At 41.4% G+C, this 17,128-nt stretch overlaps 1 protein-coding gene and 1 long non-coding RNA gene across 2 annotated transcripts in view; one reads left to right on the top strand and one right to left on the bottom strand.

The window, feature by feature from the left end:
* The first annotated feature begins 1,199 nt into the window (after positions 1–1,199).
* On the top strand, positions 1,200–7,297 carry LOC121141370. The gene is made up of 3 exons (XR_005878266.1): positions 1,200–1,277; positions 4,637–4,799; positions 6,647–7,297. It is a non-coding gene; the product is annotated as an uncharacterized LOC121141370 (long non-coding RNA).
* The window catches only part of Myh4 (myosin heavy chain 4), a 24,669-nt gene continuing 14,587 nt past the window's right edge, over positions 7,047–17,128 (bottom strand). The window contains exons 22-40 of the mRNA XM_040748896.1: positions 16,870–17,125; positions 15,381–15,623; positions 14,929–15,105; positions 14,608–14,753; positions 14,254–14,344; positions 13,777–14,166; positions 13,187–13,313; positions 12,738–12,856; positions 12,417–12,613; positions 11,772–11,955; positions 11,519–11,684; positions 11,207–11,331; positions 10,658–10,966; positions 9,861–10,064; positions 8,728–8,853; positions 8,465–8,635; positions 8,275–8,379; positions 8,079–8,174; positions 7,047–7,301 (exon numbers count right to left, since the gene is read on the bottom strand). Of these exons, the coding sequence (XP_040604830.1) occupies positions 7,149–7,301; positions 8,079–8,174; positions 8,275–8,379; positions 8,465–8,635; positions 8,728–8,853; positions 9,861–10,064; positions 10,658–10,966; positions 11,207–11,331; positions 11,519–11,684; positions 11,772–11,955; positions 12,417–12,613; positions 12,738–12,856; positions 13,187–13,313; positions 13,777–14,166; positions 14,254–14,344; positions 14,608–14,753; positions 14,929–15,105; positions 15,381–15,623; positions 16,870–17,125 (3,385 nt within the window). The 3' untranslated portion in view covers positions 7,047–7,148. The remainder of the gene's footprint in view (positions 7,302–8,078; positions 8,175–8,274; positions 8,380–8,464; positions 8,636–8,727; positions 8,854–9,860; positions 10,065–10,657; positions 10,967–11,206; positions 11,332–11,518; positions 11,685–11,771; positions 11,956–12,416; positions 12,614–12,737; positions 12,857–13,186; positions 13,314–13,776; positions 14,167–14,253; positions 14,345–14,607; positions 14,754–14,928; positions 15,106–15,380; positions 15,624–16,869; positions 17,126–17,128) is intronic.

The following is a 17,128-nucleotide window of genomic DNA, read 5'->3' as shown; positions in this document are numbered from 1 at the left end:
GGGAAAGAAAGGACAATTTAGTAAGTGGGCTTGAGATTTACCACTTAAAGGAGAATAGTTTCTTCCTTGCTGGTTATAAAGGGTTTGACCTTTTAGACCTGAAAAACAAAGAGAAAAGTGATCTTTTCACATGGTAGGCAAGCTGTCACCACTACACTACATACTCACCTCAGGAAGGTCTTTATTAGGGCAAATGAACCTTCTATTTAAGAAATTGACACTCTCAGAAGCTAAAACTTTTCATTGAGTAAAACAAGATTCATCAACAAATTGAAAGATAAATGGCAGCCAATTGGGGAAACTATTGGCAATGTTTATCAAACAGAAGTTGTGTGCACTCATATTCAGAAACAAATCAAGGAGAAATGGAGACCCATATAAACAGGAAACAGAGTTGTAGGATAGAAAAGATGGTTCTCTGAACAGGAAACACTAATGACTGGTAAATTAAAAACACACTTAACCTCAAGAGATGAAAATACAATGAATGCTAGAGCAGAAGTGTATTTTACCAATCAGAGTGACAAAAAAGCAATCCAAAGGAGCAAATGGTGGCATGTTGAGGGGTGGAAGGTCTCCTCTATTGGAAATAAAGGTGGAATAAGACTTCCAGGGTACTTGGTTGCATGTTTGAAATCTAAAGTTCCTTCATTTTTCTTCGCATTCTCTCCCGTGAGAGGACATAGTGACTAAGGCTGTGCACTTAGCATTTCTTCTAAACAGCAAACTTTGGGAAACAAATATCTAAATATCTCTTCAGTGACTTTGTAAGTTTAATTAGGTGACCACCTGTTAAGTGATGGCGCTGATGATGTGGTCAGTGGTTGGAACTTGACACTCATTTTAATCTGAGATTTGGACTGCCACAGCACATTTTCCACTTGTTCTCTGAGCTACAATACTGAAAACTAAAAGCCTTGTAAATAGTCATAAACCATGAAGGAGTTCTAATGGACCTCTACAAGAAAACTACATCCTGAGATATGTTTTGTTACTGAATAATTGTTGTGTATTTCCAGCCCTTCTCCAACACACAAATAACTTCTACATGGGTCTTGTGTGGCAGCTCTTTTATTTTAAGTTAGAAACTCTTCCAAGGTCTGGCACACATCCCTGTCCTTGCTATTCTTGCTCATGTCCACTTACAATTAAGCCCAGGGTAAGCGTCAAGTTACTGTCTCTAATGATCCTGATGTTCTGCGAGGCAATACCAGACATCAGCTTGCAATTCCTAAGATTCCCTCTGCCCCAAGGGTTCCTCTGTTTTTCTCCATCCAGTGAGTAAAAGTGGAGGGATTACAACAATTTCAGACAACTGTACGTGTTCTGAGGTGGAAAAGGAAAGTTAGCTTGTCTTTCACTAAAGGAAACAACTCGCTTCTCAAATGCCCTGTTGGCACAGACATGTTGCTTAGATTCATTTGTGTTCTTGAAGGTAGCATTAGTTTGTGTTTTGGTTGGTGAGTAGCATTCCATTGTGAGGGTATATGATATCTTGTCATCTCTTCTGTTTGTTGTTTGTTTTGTTTTAGCTATAGATAGTCTTACTGTGTTGCCCAGGATAGACATGAATTTAAAACTTGTGGACTTAAGTGATCTTAACCTTCCCAGTAATTGGGACTATACGCATGTATACCATGGTCAGCTTGTTCATGTATCCCTTTGCTGATGAATATTTTTATAACCTCTCTGTGAACATATCTTTCATTTCTGTTGCTTAAATATCTAGAAGTGGAATTTCCAGATAAAAAGTTAGGGGTGTATTTGTCCTTTTTTTCATTTTTTAATTTAAATTAGAAATGAGCTTGCTTCACCTGTCAACCCCAGCTCCCTCTCCCTCCCTTCCTCCCCTGCCCCCTGAGCAAGCCCCCCAGCCCCCCTCCCAATCCCCACTCTGATCCCCAGGGAGGGTGAGGCCCTCTAAGGGTGTGTTTTAAGAAATAAGCAAACATTCTTTTTTTGTTTTGTTTTTAAATAAAGTTTTCCGCTCTCCTAGCAAGCAGTGTCAGTAGGGTATAAAAGCTCAGAAATCAGTTCAGCATCTGCCAGGGTTAGTCCTTGCAAATTAGTCATTCCTGCAGGTTTGTGATATAGTCTCCTAAGGATTTTGTTTCCTTGAACCAATGATGCTGAATGCCTTTTAATACAGTTATTAGACCTTACAATATCTTCTTCAAGAATTGTCTCTTTTGCCCAGTTTTATTGAATGGTCTGCAAGTCATTTGTTGAATACATGTAAAGCACATATTTTTCTCCCAGCCTGTGGCCTGCCATTTTTGTTTTCCCAAGATGGCCTGAATGACCCATGAAGTGGGCTTTTGAACGCATTGGGAAAGTGCTCCACGCCTTAGCTCCATCCCAGTGATAACTTTAATTAGTCATATTTTATCTTTTCTGTTTTTGTGTGGTGTGGTACTTTTGAAGCTTTTGCCTGTTATCACAGAGATGTGCATCTGTGTTTTTCTGGGAGGTTTGCCTTTTTAAGATTTGTGCTAAATCTATTATCTGTCTTGAAACAGTTAACTATATTTATTTTCCCATATACATATATAATTGATTCAGCATTGTTTTTCACCAAGACTTTTCCTTCTAGAGTGAATTGAATTGACAACTTAGTAAAATGTCATTTCACTATATTGATATGAGATGTATTTCTAGGCTTTCTATTGTGTTGCATCTTAATTTTAGTGTTTATTTCTGCCAGTATGTGCCATGATGTGGAATGACACATAATCATGTCGTTATTGAAAAATGTTCATCTTTATTTCTTATTGTAGATAATGTTTAAAAGCTATTCTGTCATCTATACACAGAGCTATTTTTCATTTATCTTGTCATTGTTTATAATATGTGTATTTCCCCATTCTTTCATGTTCAACTTATTTGTATTTTGGCTACTACAAATGACCTTTATTTGGATTATGTTTTATAAATCCAGCCACACAATCTCAACCTTTTAATTGATTGTTTGATCCATTCACATTTAATGTGTTATTTAAATGTAATTTTCTTGAGAGCTTCATGACATTTGCTCCATTTTTTTCCTTTGCTTTCTCTTGTACTATTTTCTTATATAATTTTTGTGGATATTGTGGATTAAATGGGGGATCCTGTGCATGGAGGGAAGTACTCTGTCACTCTGTCACTAATATATTATATTAGTTTATAATATAATATTTAACTTATTTAATGACTTTTTATTCTTTGATTTATATGTTAATGATTGCTTTATGGTTTATCATATGTGCCTTAACTTATTGGCATTAGATTTTTATTGGTTCAATTCTTATAATAATATTTAAGAGTCTAACTTATACTGCTTTATTCCTTTCTCCCTATTTTGTCATTTTATTGTTATATGTGATATATCTCTTAATGTTAGAAACTAAAAAACGCATTAGTGGAATTATTATTTTACTATCTGCCTAAAACAGCTTTGTTTCATAAGCCTCTTTTGTGCTATATTGCCAAGTGCATTCTATTTATTTACGTTGCAGTGTTTATTATATGCATTTATGATTGCAAGCCTAATAATACATTATATAGATATTCTATTAGTTTTTTTTAATTAGGTAAGAAAGAGGAAGTAAGCATCAACATAGTCTTTTGGCATGTATATAAGAGGGAATGTTGGGGTGAGATATTCACGTTTGTGGAGGCGCCAAGAAAATGGCCGATGTCCTGCTTTGTCAATCTCTGCCGTATTCTTTAGAAACTAAATATCTCACTGAATCTGGAGCTAGGTTGGAGGCCAGGAAGTCCCAGTGATCTTCCAGTCTCTGACCAGGGACACACAACCATGCTTTATACATGGGTTCTGGGGATTTGAACTTGGCTCCCCATGCTTACACAGCAAGTGGTCTTTCCCTCTGAGCCATCCCCCTTAGTCCTTATACAGTCTTTATTTTGCAGTGTGAGCTACCTTTCCTCCATTCAGTGTGAGATTTTCCTAGTGTGGTGGGTGACTCCTGCTGGAACTGGAGGTTTTCCTATGTTCTTGAGCTCTGGATCTTACTTAAATCTTAAGCTAAATCTTTGCAACATTGCTGTAGTGAGGGAAGGAGGGTGGTGCCAAGGGTTGTACACGTCCTCATTCCCTTCTGTGAACATTGAGGGGGGCAGTCACTTCCTTTTGGACATGGGTAGTTTTCTTACTGCTGGGAAGAGACTACAGTAGTCATACTCTTCCTCTAGGTGTCTTCTAAAGGAGGGTTAGAAGCCTCTTGCTCTTAGGAAGTGGGTAAGAAGGGTTACAGTGTTATTGCTACTAATATCAAGCGCCATGTTATTAACCAGCTGAGATGAATCCCATCTTCCAGGCTGGCCTCCTTTGATAGCACTCCATTGGTTTAGATGCACTTTATTCCAGGCTCATAAAAGTGAAATACAGGCTTTGCATTGAACTTTTGCTGGGAATGGGTAAGGGCCGTGCTTTGGTTTCATTTGGTTTGCATAGAACATTATTGACTCAAAAGGTTTTTGTTTTGTTTTGTTTTGGCTTTGCTTGGGTACCCATTTCTTTGGCCTCTACCCAGAGAATATGGTTTCTATTGGGGCTTTATTCCCCCACCCCTTTTCTTCATTTATCCCCCTGCTTTTTTAGTACTCAATTGTTGTTTGCTCCTTTAACACCCAGTCTAGGCATGCGATGAAACCAGAAAGCCACAGACATCACCACTGTGCCAATCCTGGAGCCTAAGGACCTTCATCTTCCATCTTGACTCCATCTTCCAGAGTGTCCTATGTTAGTGTGAAGTGGAATATCTGGGAGTGTTAGTTGTCCTTACTGGGAAAAACAGGTAAAGAAGCAAACTATTCCATCTCCTCAGACAAGAAGGGCTTCCTTACTAAGTGTATGAGACAGAGTTAAAAGATCCTCTGCGTTTAGGTTCATTTTTAGGTGATGCATGTATAATATAGTACTGCATGTGGTGCAGAGAAAATTCTTACTAAACTTTCTCATTCATTCTACAAATGTTTCTTAAACATATGTTATGTGCCAGGCAATGCCTGACGTACCACATATTCAACAGTAAGCTAAATGCATTGTCTGTTGTGGTAGAGCTTCTATTTTAGCAGGAGACAAATCAGCAATTAATCTTGCAGCAGGACAGAAAAAAAATCAAATCAATGAGATAAACATGAAAGTCAAAGTAAGACACCAGATTCTCCTGGGGTTGCAGGCCATTGTGAGCTGCCCAACAGGAGTGTGGGAAACTGAACTCAGATCTTCTGCAAGAGCAATGTAGGCTCTTAGCATCTCTCCAGCCCCAGGACCTTCTTAGTTGGATAGGCAGCCACTCCAGATGAAGTGTTCATTGTAATGAGAACAACTGTATGTACTGAAACTTCATACAGCCTGCTCTTTGCACGCACCCTGTCTTGGTTCAGGAAGGTGTGGATATTTCACAATGCCTCAGAGCAATGAACGAAAAGGTAGAGTATCATGTGAGCAGTCAGAGATGATAGGGTGTGGCTTTATTCTAGTAGATACAGAATGGAGGCTGAAACCCACCTAATCTGTGAGGAAGATGAGGAAGAATGTTAACCAGAATAACTGTAATCTCTATGCTTCCTGCTTTAATGTGGAGGCAGAAAAATTGAGCTACATATAACAGAACCTACTCTTAACTCTACTTAAGTAATCATTTACATAGTCAGAAGACAGAATAATATGGCGGTTGCCTAGGCTTTGGGGTCAATAGGTTAACTCTACAGAGCTTAATTAAAATTTGGTAATAAATGCCTACTCTGTACAGGGTATTTCATTAGTCTTCATCATGACTGAGGTGAGATATTCTTCATAATTATTTTCTAGGCTTTTGAAATTCTCTTCTGCTGAAGCAAGCTCCTCATTACTAATTAGGTTTCCCAGGCAAGGGAAGACAATTTCTCAGAGTGGCCTCCTCATTAGAAAGGGATGTCTGCCACGGGAAAAAAGAGAGAAACTGGCCCTTTACTGCCTTATTTTTTCAATATACACTCAATAAAATCAAATTTTAAAGATTCAAGAAAGTATTAAAGGAAAAATCACTCAAACAATGTCTATGATAAAATGATCTCTCTTTTTTGACATTATGAAATGAAGTCTCTTTCTCTTTCCTACTTAGGGTAAGCTATTAAGGAAAGTCAAGTTCTGTAGAAAGGTCAACTTGAGACTTCATCTAACCACTCTATCCATTTGTCCCAGAAAGGGAAATGATTTCATGGAAAAGTGTTTCTCCTGAAATGAAATCAAATGGATAACCACAGAGTAACCTGATGTTTGAACATCATGAAACTGACTTGTTTCCTGCTTCCCCAATTCATCTATGTCAGCATGAGAACCCTGCATTCCCTCTGCTTTCTTGCTCATTCTACCACCATTGCCTAGTATCAGGACAATGCCTTCCAAACTGCCTCCACAGGCTCTGGTCTTTCTAGTCTACTCATTCCTCCTACTGCATCCTTACCAGAGTTGGCCAACTGTCTTCCTTGTGAAATCAGAGTAGATGGATGCATGCCCTAATTCTTCAGTACTATTATGAGGGACCATACCCCTCACTGCCAGGCCCTCCCCTCCTATGTGTGGTCTCATCTGATGCCCTTTGCTCATGAAGTCTATGCTAAAATGACTGTGGAACCTCATACTTGTTTTCTCTTACAGTGACTATCTCTGTTTCTCTATTACCTAATAACTGACTGCTCACCTCTGAGGAAAGAGCTCACAGTCTCCTTTGAGAGGTCTCTCTGGACTCCTAGGAAACACCTTATATCCTTGCCATACATTTTCTTTCGTCTTCTGTCTAAGTATGTTTCCCTTCTACATCTGTCTGAAGTAGTTGTCTCCTACCCTCTCAACTGAGTTTCTCAAGGACAGGGATAACTCATTTCCTTGGTGATCACTTGTGTACCAGACATTCACTCCATTTACTCAATGCTCAGTAAAGTCAGTTGAGTGGTTTTCATGTCTCTGCACAAAGTTGATACTCAACAAATGTTTAAGAAATAAATTGGTCCCCAAAGAATCATGGAGTTTATAATTGAAAGACAAATGAAATCCTAGATTGCAAAATTATCTGCAGATTTTATTTCGTTGATATACAGGATAGTGCCAAAGAACGTCACATTTTGTGATGTTTTTCTGCCACCTTTCAACAGAAGATGCATTATTCTTCACTTATAACTTTGGTGTGAACTTCCCGGCTCTTGACCCGCAGCTTGTTGACCTGGGACTCGGCAATGTCAGCCCGCTCCTCGGCCTCCTCCAGCTCATGCTGGATCTTGCGGAACTTGGCCAGGTTGACATTGGACTGTTCCTCCTGTGAATGGGAATGCATTGAAGAGAACAAGATTTGACATTTTCTGCTTGCTAATTGCCTTTGTTGCTAAAAGAAGCTACCAGATTTGCTCCATGAATGAGAAAGTAAAAGGTCCTGTCATTTGGTGGCATTCTTATTTGGGGGTTAGAACATCCATGGATTTGACTACATGAATGAGTATGCTCATAAACCCCCTCTTTAGTCCCTTTCACTTGGCTCTTTTCCTAAAAAACTAAGGATGCTATAGTGACTACACAGAGGCCAAAGAAGCAGGGATCTGATTGATTCGTCCTTCTGCAAAACAAGCTTTAAAGAGGAGACTCAATAGAGATATTGTGTACAGAGAGAGCCCCAAGGAAGAGTGAAGAACTTACAGAATGAGAAAGATTAGATTTTTTTTAAAAGTTCAGAACCAGATTTAATCATATGTTAAGTAAGGCTTAGACTAATTCAGGTTCTTATTTGCATAGTCCCTATGAATGCTGGGAATTTGGAATGTTCTAGATAGTAAGCATAGTGCAGTGGAGAAGCATTTCTGGGTCAACTCATTTGAAACGTTACTTGATGCAATCTCAGAGAAATGAACTAGAATGTCTAAAGCTCTAATAATTTCTGGCAAACTTTTGGTTTTCCAAATAAATATTCTTTTTTCCACCTAATTTGGGGCTCTTGGCTTGTTCATTGCCTCAGAAAAAAGCCCCTTGAATGTGAGGGACTTCAGTGCTTCTCAGAACCAGGTGCAGTCCTGGAGCATTCTGTTACTGTGGAGATACTCACAGCCTCCTCAGCTTGTCTCTTGTAGGCTTTCACTTTCGTCTGCAGTTTGTCCACAAGGTCCTGCAGCCTGAGCACGTTCTTGCGGTCCTCCTCAGTCTGAAAGATTCAGCAAACAGAGGGTGTCATTAGCTGACACTGCCCTATTGTCGTTATTTTCTCAGTGTAGGCCTGGCAGAGAAGGGAGGACCAGAATCACCTGGTAAGTGAGTTCCTTCACTCTTCTCTCATGTTTGCGAAGACCCTTGACAGCTTCAATGTTGCGCTTCTGTTCATTGTCAACCTCATTTTCAAGCTCCCTCACCTGGAAGAGAAAAGCAAGGTTAACTGTTTGCCTGTGATTCTTCACACACACAGGCTGGGAGCTGGAAGAACTCGCAGACACCCACCCTGGCCTCCAGTTTCTGGATCTGCTTCTTGCCGCCCTTCAGCGCCAGCTGCTCAGCCTCATCTAGACGGTGCTGCAGGTCCTTCACCGTCTGCTCCATGTTCTTCTTCATCCGCTCCAGGTGGGCACTGGTGTCCTGCTCCTTCTTCAGCTCCTCCGCCATCATGGCGGCCTGGTGAGTGATAAAAACAGAGTTGGTTAATGACTGACTGACAAGGCCCAGCGGGATTCAGATTTGCCACCTCCATCTTGCCCTCGGCTCACATCAGTGATGGCTTTCTTGGCCTTCTCTTCTGCATTGCGGGCTTCCTGGACGATGTCCTCCATCTCTCCCTGGATTTGGGAGATGTCTGTCTCCAGCTTCTTCTTGGTATTGATGAGGCTGGTGTTCTGTGTTGCAAATTTTAAAAAAAGTAAGAAAACTACATTTAATTACAAAGTCCTAAATTGTTGATAATTAGAAATGTTTAGAATAAGGTTAACAGTATTTGAAACAGTTAATCAATTCTAGATACTTATAATTAGTAAAAGTGTTACATATTAATTAATTTGACTAAAAAATTTACAGTGTTGCTTTAAACATTTCCATAATTGCTGATTTTAGGTATTACAATGTTCAAAATATTCTGCTATATAGGTTTATTATTTTAAAAAGTAGAGGGCAAGAAAATTAGCATAAGGCACAAATAGTACATGGTCAATAACCAGAGACTACCATTAGTAACACTTTTGCTTATTCTTGTGTATATTTGCTTTTTTACAAAAAAAGCTAGGTGATCCCTCACCTTAATTTGCTTTATTCATTCACAGTTTTGTGACTGTCTCTCTGAGACAATGAAGATTTCATGAGATCATTGAAGGATATCCCACCATTTACCTAACAAATGTACTGTAGGACGCAAGTGCTAACTAGCACGAATGATGGCTCCATGGATTTGAACACAATAGCTCTTTACATATCATACACACACACACACACACACACACACACACACACACACACACGCACGCACGCACACATATATATCTGTGAGGCTAATATTAGGTACACACATGATAATAAATATCATGATGACTTATTATTTATTGTCTGTGTAGAGTATGAAAGACAAGATGGCTGCCAGTGTTGGATGCGTATCTCCTCATGGGTGGTATTTTGTACTTCTTTATGTAAATTTTAAACTTCAGATCCTTTCAAGTCCACAACTACACCGTCCTTTAAGTGAACTTGTGAACTGTCTATGTATCAGTCCATACTTACAACAGATCGTTCTGTGCATTTCCCAAAACCCTAGGAAGGTGTCCCTGCCAAGATTATTTGTATAGCTTGTGAACATCCCGGCAGACTGCCTTTAGCTTCAAGGAGTACATTTGATATGACTGTTCTTGGACCTCACCTGAGTGTGCAGGAGCTGCACACGCTCACTGGCATCCAGAAGCTCTTGCTCCGCCACTCTTCTGCTCCTCTCTGTCTGTTCCAGGGATGCTCGCAGCTCCTCGATCTCAGCCTGCATCAGATTTGCTCTGCGCTCAACCATGGCCAGCTGCTCCTTAAGGTCATCCTGGCCCCGGAGAGCATCATCCAGGTGCAGCTGGGTGTCCTGTGCGGAAATAAGAGAGACTCTTACTTGTGTTCCAGTTAAAGTGGATTGAGATTTAACATCAGGCTCACACCTGGATCTCACCAACTCAGTCTGATTGAGTAGGAACATCTACAAGTACCGTTAATGACTTAGTCCTGGAATCCTAGTGCAATACTTCAATCCAAAAGTACATAAAATTCTATTTCAGATTCCAAACCATAAAAACAATCATGCATAAGTCTATGAAATTTTCTGTCAGGAAAGTAGCCTTAAAACTCAGCTAACCCGATGACGTTAATTTACATATTTAAGAAGGGAAGTCCAGCAGCCGGATCCAGTGAGTTATGTCTATAGTCCTCCAAATTGGAAGGCTGAATGCTTCATCACTCTGTCTCCACATATTTACTTCTCATTTTGTCTCAGATGACAAGGCAAATTATCTGTTGGACCTTTCAGACAGAACTTAGCTCCTTTCCAAAGTACAATTTTTTTTTATCTTGCTACCACATTGCTTTGATGATTTATGGCCTGTAATTTTCCAAAAATTTTAAGACTTGAGATCTACAGTAACACCTAGCCTGCAGACACAGTGTGGGTTCACCCCAAGGTACCTTCAGCATTCCTTGTGTGTTCCGGAGGTTCCTGATGGCCTCTGCAGCCTGGCGGTTGGCGTGGTTCAATTGGATTTCCATCTCGTTCAGATCTCCCTCCATCTTCTTCTTAATCCTCAGGGCATCATTTCTGCTCCTGATCTCCGCATCCAGCGTGCTCTGCATGGACTCCACAATTCTGAGGTGGTTTCTCTTTAGCTGATCTATTTCCTCATCTTTTTCAGCAATTTTACGGTCAATCTCAGATTTCACCTGATTCAACTCAAGTTGGATGCGTAGAATTTTGCCCTCTTCATGTTCAAGAGATGCCTTAATAGAAGAGACATTTTGGTGACCTCACTATGATGATTTCTCAAGGAGGCATGTAGTCTTCCTCCCAAACGTTCACACGTCTCAGCTTAGGTCACTGATTCTACATTTGCAAGGTGTATATGTCAGGTTTTTCTTTGACGGTGTGCATCACCCCCTAAAGCTTACCAAATGGTAGACCCTGTTGCCCTTCTCCTTTCAGTCTGTTTATAACGGATAGCTGAGCAAACAAAAACATACCTCTGCTTCCTCTAAAGAAGACTGTAATTCACTCTTTTCCTGATCAATTTGCTTTTTTATTTTCTCCAGCTCATGAATGTGCTTCCCTCCCTCTGCGATCTGCTCGGTCAGGTCAGAAATCTCCTCTGTGAAAGAACCGATAAGAGGAGGTAGTTGGAATGATGGAAATATGGGATGGTCTAGCCAGGGCTAAGTAGGATCGGGAAGTTTGTCAACATGGGAGGGTCTATCCAGGGTTAAGTGGATTGGAAAGGCAGGCCACATGTGAGGGTCTAGCCAGGGCTAAGGAGGATCAGGAAGGTTGAGACTCACGCTGCAGATTCTTGTTTTCTCTCTTCAGAGTCTCGAGTTGGTCCAGAGACTCTTCGTAGGCATTCTTCACCTTGAACAGCTCCGTGCTGAGAGAACGGGACTCCTTCTGGGAGGCTTCTAGCTCAGCTTGAGTCTCCTCATACTTCTGTTTCCATTCTGCTAGGACCTAAAAGCACATCATTAGTTAAACTCTGAACCCAGGCATAATGCCCCTTTCCCCCAGAAGGGACACTTTACTGATCCCGTGGATCACCTTGTCAAAGTTCCTTTGCTTCTTATCGAGTGCAGCGCAAGCAGCATTAGACCTCTCCACGTCAATCATGAGGTCCTCCACTTCATTCTGGAGCCGCTGCTTCGTCTTTTCAAGAGAAGCACATTTGGAATTCACAGCTTCTACGTGTTCCTCTGCATCCTGCAGACGCTGAGCCAGCTTCTTCCTGGGGAGGTGGTCGGTGTGAGTGATCAAGAGAAGAGTCGGTTACCACAATGAACTCTGCCTAGCTGATGATTAGGAAAGTGTATTTCTCCCACGATCTTTTATTTCTGTGTGTCAACAGCTTTTCCTAGAATTACTCTTAGAGCCCATTTTATCTCTTTGAGAATTCTGATTTCCCAGGTGAGTTCTTCTCCATTTCAAGTGTTATCAAACATTACAAAACCAGAGAGAAGGAGGAAGCGGGAGGGCTCTGAAGCTGAATTAACTCTGACAACTCAGTAGAAGATATATTTCCTCAATAATGTTACAGTTGAATGTGATCCTAGACATTATGCAGATGGTCCTCTTAACTGTACAGATATGGAAAATGTGAAATTATTTGATAATTCTCCATGGCATGAATATTCTTTCCTATTTTGCCTTTATTTTGCTTGTTTCTGTCTAACTCTTTGAAACCCATACTTGGCCTCCTCCAGCTCCTCTGTGCGCTGGATGGCATCCGTCTCATATTTGGTCCTCCACTGGGCCACCTCACTGTTGGCCTTGGACATGGCCCTCTGCAGCTCAGCCTTGGCTTCCTGCTCCTCCTCATACTGTTCCCGCAGCAGGTCACAGTCATGGCGGGCTGACTGCAGAGCGTGGGCCAGCGCGTTCTTGGCCTAAATAACCCAAAATTGTACAATGTGAGTTTGTATTCTGATCACTGATGGCCTCCTTGTAAAGTTCAGTAGTATGTCAGGTTGCCCAGTTCCACGAATGAAAGTGTCAACTGAGGGTTCTCACCTTTGTCTCCTCTTCTAGCTGCCTCTTTAGCTCCTCAATCTGTTGTGTAAATGCTTGTTTGCCTCGGGAGAGCTGAGAAACCATAGCATCTTTCTCATCCAGCTGTCGAGAAAACTCACCTGATAGAGAAAACATGAATGATTGAATCCTTTTGTCTCAGCAAAGAGTGAGGTGGAACAGCATTGGACCTTCCTTATTTCATATAACGTAAACAATGTCTCTGGAGTGTTAGCACACTGCTTTCTTTGGTATTTGGGGATGGAGATGACAAAATTCTTCTAAGCCCAAGAGACTAATTTTCCCCCTCGGGTTGTAGCTTAGAGTCATTGGTTTGTAACCATGTTATACCCAAAGGTGAAGGAGTAAGAAATCATAAATGTGCATACACTATACAAGGCCTGACCTTCCATGCTTTGTTGTTCCAAAGGTCTTACTGCTCACTGACTGACCTGACTCTGTGTGTAAGCGTGCCTTCTGGGTCGACAGCTCGTTGATCAAGCGCTGCTGTTCCTCTTCCTTCGTCTTCACTTCACTCAGCTGGTCCTCCAGGGTGCGGCACATCTTCTCAAGGTTCCCCTGTGGTGGGAAGTAGAAAACAGGACAAGATGACACATTTCTACTCAGAAGGCTGAGGTTTAGAGAACTGGAGCTATTTATGACAGGCACAGAATATTATTTATGTTACTGTCAAAGCCTCACACGGTGTTTGGGAAGCAATGGAGGAACATAGGTGACTGACTGACTGACTGAATGCGTGCTCATCAAATCTGGGCTCCTCTCTTTGGGGAAACATGACCATCATTTATGACCCACATCATGTAGAGGGGACTTTCCCTTGTCATGACATTACTACTGTTGTGGCCATGGCAACCAAGTTTAAGGTGATTTTGAATGTGTAAACTTGAGGGATACCATTCAATACCATGATGTCAATCAGAAGATCTCATATGACAGGCTGTGTGACTAGCTAGAGTAACATACAGTATACAGTCACTGTCAAGTATTTCAGATAAAGAAAAATCAAGAAGCTAGGAAAGACCTTGGCTTTGGAGACAGTCTCCATGTTACTGGCGAGGTCGTCGATCTCCATCTTCAGTTCGCTCTTCTCCTTCTCCAGCTTCTGCTTGACCCTCTGCAGGTTGTCGATCTGCTCCCCAAGCTCAGCCACGCTGTCCGCGTGCTTCTTTCGAAGAGCAGCTGCTGTGGCTTCATGCTGCAGGGTTGCCTCCTCCAGGTCCCTGCGCATCTTCTGGAACTCAGCCTCTCTCTTCTTGTTCATCTCGATCTGGGCTGAAGTGGCCCCACCGGCTTCTTCCAGCCTCTCGCTGATCTCCTCCAGTTCCCGGGAGAGGTCAGAGCGCTGCTTCTCTGCTTTGGCCCTGGAGGCCCTCTCTGCCTCGATTTCCTCCTCCAGTTCCTCAATGCGGGCCTGGGAGTGGCAGAAAGTACAGGGTCAGCTTCTTGGGTCAGTCATTCATTTCCTGATGAGTTAGAGTGATGGAAGCCATTTACTTACTTGCAACTCCTTGATCTTCTTCTGCAGCTGCATGCCAAGGGCCTGCTCATCTTCAATCTTGCTCTGCAGATTGCTCATCTCAAACTCTTTCCTAGTTTAACAGCAACACATTAGCTATGGTCAGTTCTTCCTATAGCACTATCTGTGTATAAGTGAACTTTTTCGTATTGTTGGACTTAATAGAGAGGGGGTACATGTTTTATAAGTCCATAAAGTTCCATTTTAATTAAATGAAAAATCAAAGTTATCATTTTTTACCCCATGTGCCATGAAGCAAAATTGGGAAACATTCAAACATATGTTTCATCTGTGCTGACACAGTGAAAAATCAGAGCTGAATTCTATCACACTTACTTTTTGAGTTTCTCATCAAGTTGCTGTTTATCATTTTCTATATCCATTGTGGATTCTTGGGCCAATTTGAGGTCCCCCTCTAGTTTCCTCTTAGCTCTTTCTAGGTCCATCCGAAGCTTCTTTTCCTGTTCCAGTGATCCTTCAAGCTAAATGATAACAGATTCTGTTTAGGCCCTCAAGCATTGAACTCCATGTTGTTAGCCAGATGCTCAAGAAAAAAACTTAAAGGAGCATGGAGACTCAAAGCCTGAATTTCAAGGCTCGTGGACACCATCGTTTATTTCATTCTTTCTAAGGAAAAAGATTATTTTCCATACTCACGTCATCCACTTGCTGTTCAAGCTTGGTTTTGGCCTTGGTCAGGGTGTTGACTTTGTCCTCCTCTGCCTGCAGGTCATCCAGGGTCTGCTGGTGGGCCTCTTGGAGGGCCTTCTTCTCCTTGGTCAGCTTGGCGATATTTTCATCCAGGCCTGCCATCTCTTCCGTGAGGTTTTTCACCTTTAGATTTAAACACATGGTAGGAATACTGACGACAACAGGCAATCTTGACAAAATGCATGATAATATAACTTCTTAGGACGACATTAGCCTGACATGGAAAAGAACAGCCAGAAACCAATGTAGGCCATGTGGCTGAATATAATGAGAGATAAAGGTGATTGCAAAAAGATGGCACGGTTGTAGCTTTTTCTCTCATGTTCAGTAATTTTAAGATTTAAGGTTCAGTGCTAAATGAATACTTGTAAATGCTTTAAAGTCAGTAGTAATTGTACCTTGTTCTCTGTGGCATGCTTCTCCTTCTCAACCTTGGCCAGTGTCAGCTCAAGGTCGTCAATGTCTTTCTTCAGCTCCGAGCACTCATCCTCCAGCTTCCTCTTCTTGGCCGTCAGCTCAGCATTGATCTCCTCCTCATCCTCAGCTCTCTCTGTCACCTCCTTGATTTTGGCCTCCAGCTGGATTTTGGTTTTGATCAGCTGGTCGCATCGTTCCTCTGCATCAGCCAAGGCGTCTGCTTCCTAAGGGGAGAAATTGTGTGTTTTCGTTTGTAAGGGCTCTAACTATATGTACTCATGTGTTAAAAGTTTGGAATGGATGACTACCAGTTGTTGGGGAAGTCCTGCTATTTGCCTGTGCATTTGTCAATAAAGTACTGTCTGGCCAATAGGGAATCTAGATAGGAGGGACTAGGAGTCCAGGTGGACTCTGGGTAGGAGAAACACGAGGAGTTCGAGATGTAATGCCATCGGGTAGGAGGCCTGGAATTTTCTCCGGTAAGAAACATACTTAGATTAACAATTATGGGGTAATTACTTAAGTCAGAGCTAGCCAGTAAGAAACAAACAAGGCCAACAGCTTCATAATTATTATAGCCTCCTGTGTGTTTATTTGGGACTGATGCAGCTCTGGAACCAGGCTGGCGGAAAGGCTTCTCTCAAGGAAAAAGCTTCTCTTAACAACCAGTTGATCAATGGCTAGGCCATTGAATTGCCAGTTTTTAAAAAATTAAATAGACAAAATATAACTGTCTTCATCTGTTGATCAATGGCAGTAACAAATTCCCTCTAGATATCCATGTGTAGAAGGTAAAATCAGGAAAAGGTAGCTTTGCTATAAAATTATATGATCTACTGGCCCTCAGTCCTTTTGGAAAAGTAATTTATTATTCCTTGGATTCAGTTTTATCCCATTTAATTAAGGGCTTAAATTACCCTCTTTTCCTTCTCTGATAAAAATAATGTACTTTCTAGTTAGTATTCAACAATATTTATGAAAGAGAATATTCTAATATAAGAGGATGCTCCATACAGAAAGGAAAATGCCTAGGAATTATTTTCATGACGTTATTCACTAGTGACTAGACTGTGTAGGATGCACGTATGAATATAAGCATTGTGAATGTGTGTGTAGGATACACATATGAACTTAAGCATCATAGGTGTAAGGGGGATGCACACATGAACTTAAGCATTGTGAATGTGTGTGTAGGATGCACATATGAACATAAACATCATGGGTATGTGCATGTAGGATGCACATATGCATCATGGATGTGTGTGTGTGTGTGTGTGTAGTATACACAAATGAACATAAGCATCATGGGTGTGGCTTTACAGCTGTTGTTTCTTTGGGTCTGAATCTTAGTGTTTTTGAAAGGCAGATTCCTGGATAGAAATCATTTACTCTGAAGCCTGGAATTGCTTATATCCAATCACATCCCGATTAGGTAATATGAAAGAACTGTGTGCAGTGTGTGTCACTCACAGCTTGAACCTGGAGCTGCAGGTCATTTTTTTCTTGCATCAGAGCTACCATCTTTTCTTCCAGCTCTTTCCTTTTTGCCTCTGACTTAGCCAGCTCCTCTTTGGCCTTCTCAAAATCTTCCTTCATGTTGGCCATCTCCTTCTCAGTCTCTGCGCTCTTCAGCAGGGGCTTGATCTTGAAGTACAGCTTCATCCAGGGCCAGTGCTTGACGTTCATGAAGGCGCGGACGTTGTACTGGATGCAGAAGATGGACTCTCTG

Source organism: Mesocricetus auratus, unplaced genomic scaffold, assembly GCF_017639785.1.
Source record: "Mesocricetus auratus isolate SY011 unplaced genomic scaffold, BCM_Maur_2.0 Super-Scaffold_100007, whole genome shotgun sequence".
Lineage (NCBI taxonomy): Eukaryota > Metazoa > Chordata > Mammalia > Rodentia > Cricetidae > Mesocricetus > Mesocricetus auratus.
This window is presented reverse-complemented; position numbering and strand designations above follow the sequence as displayed.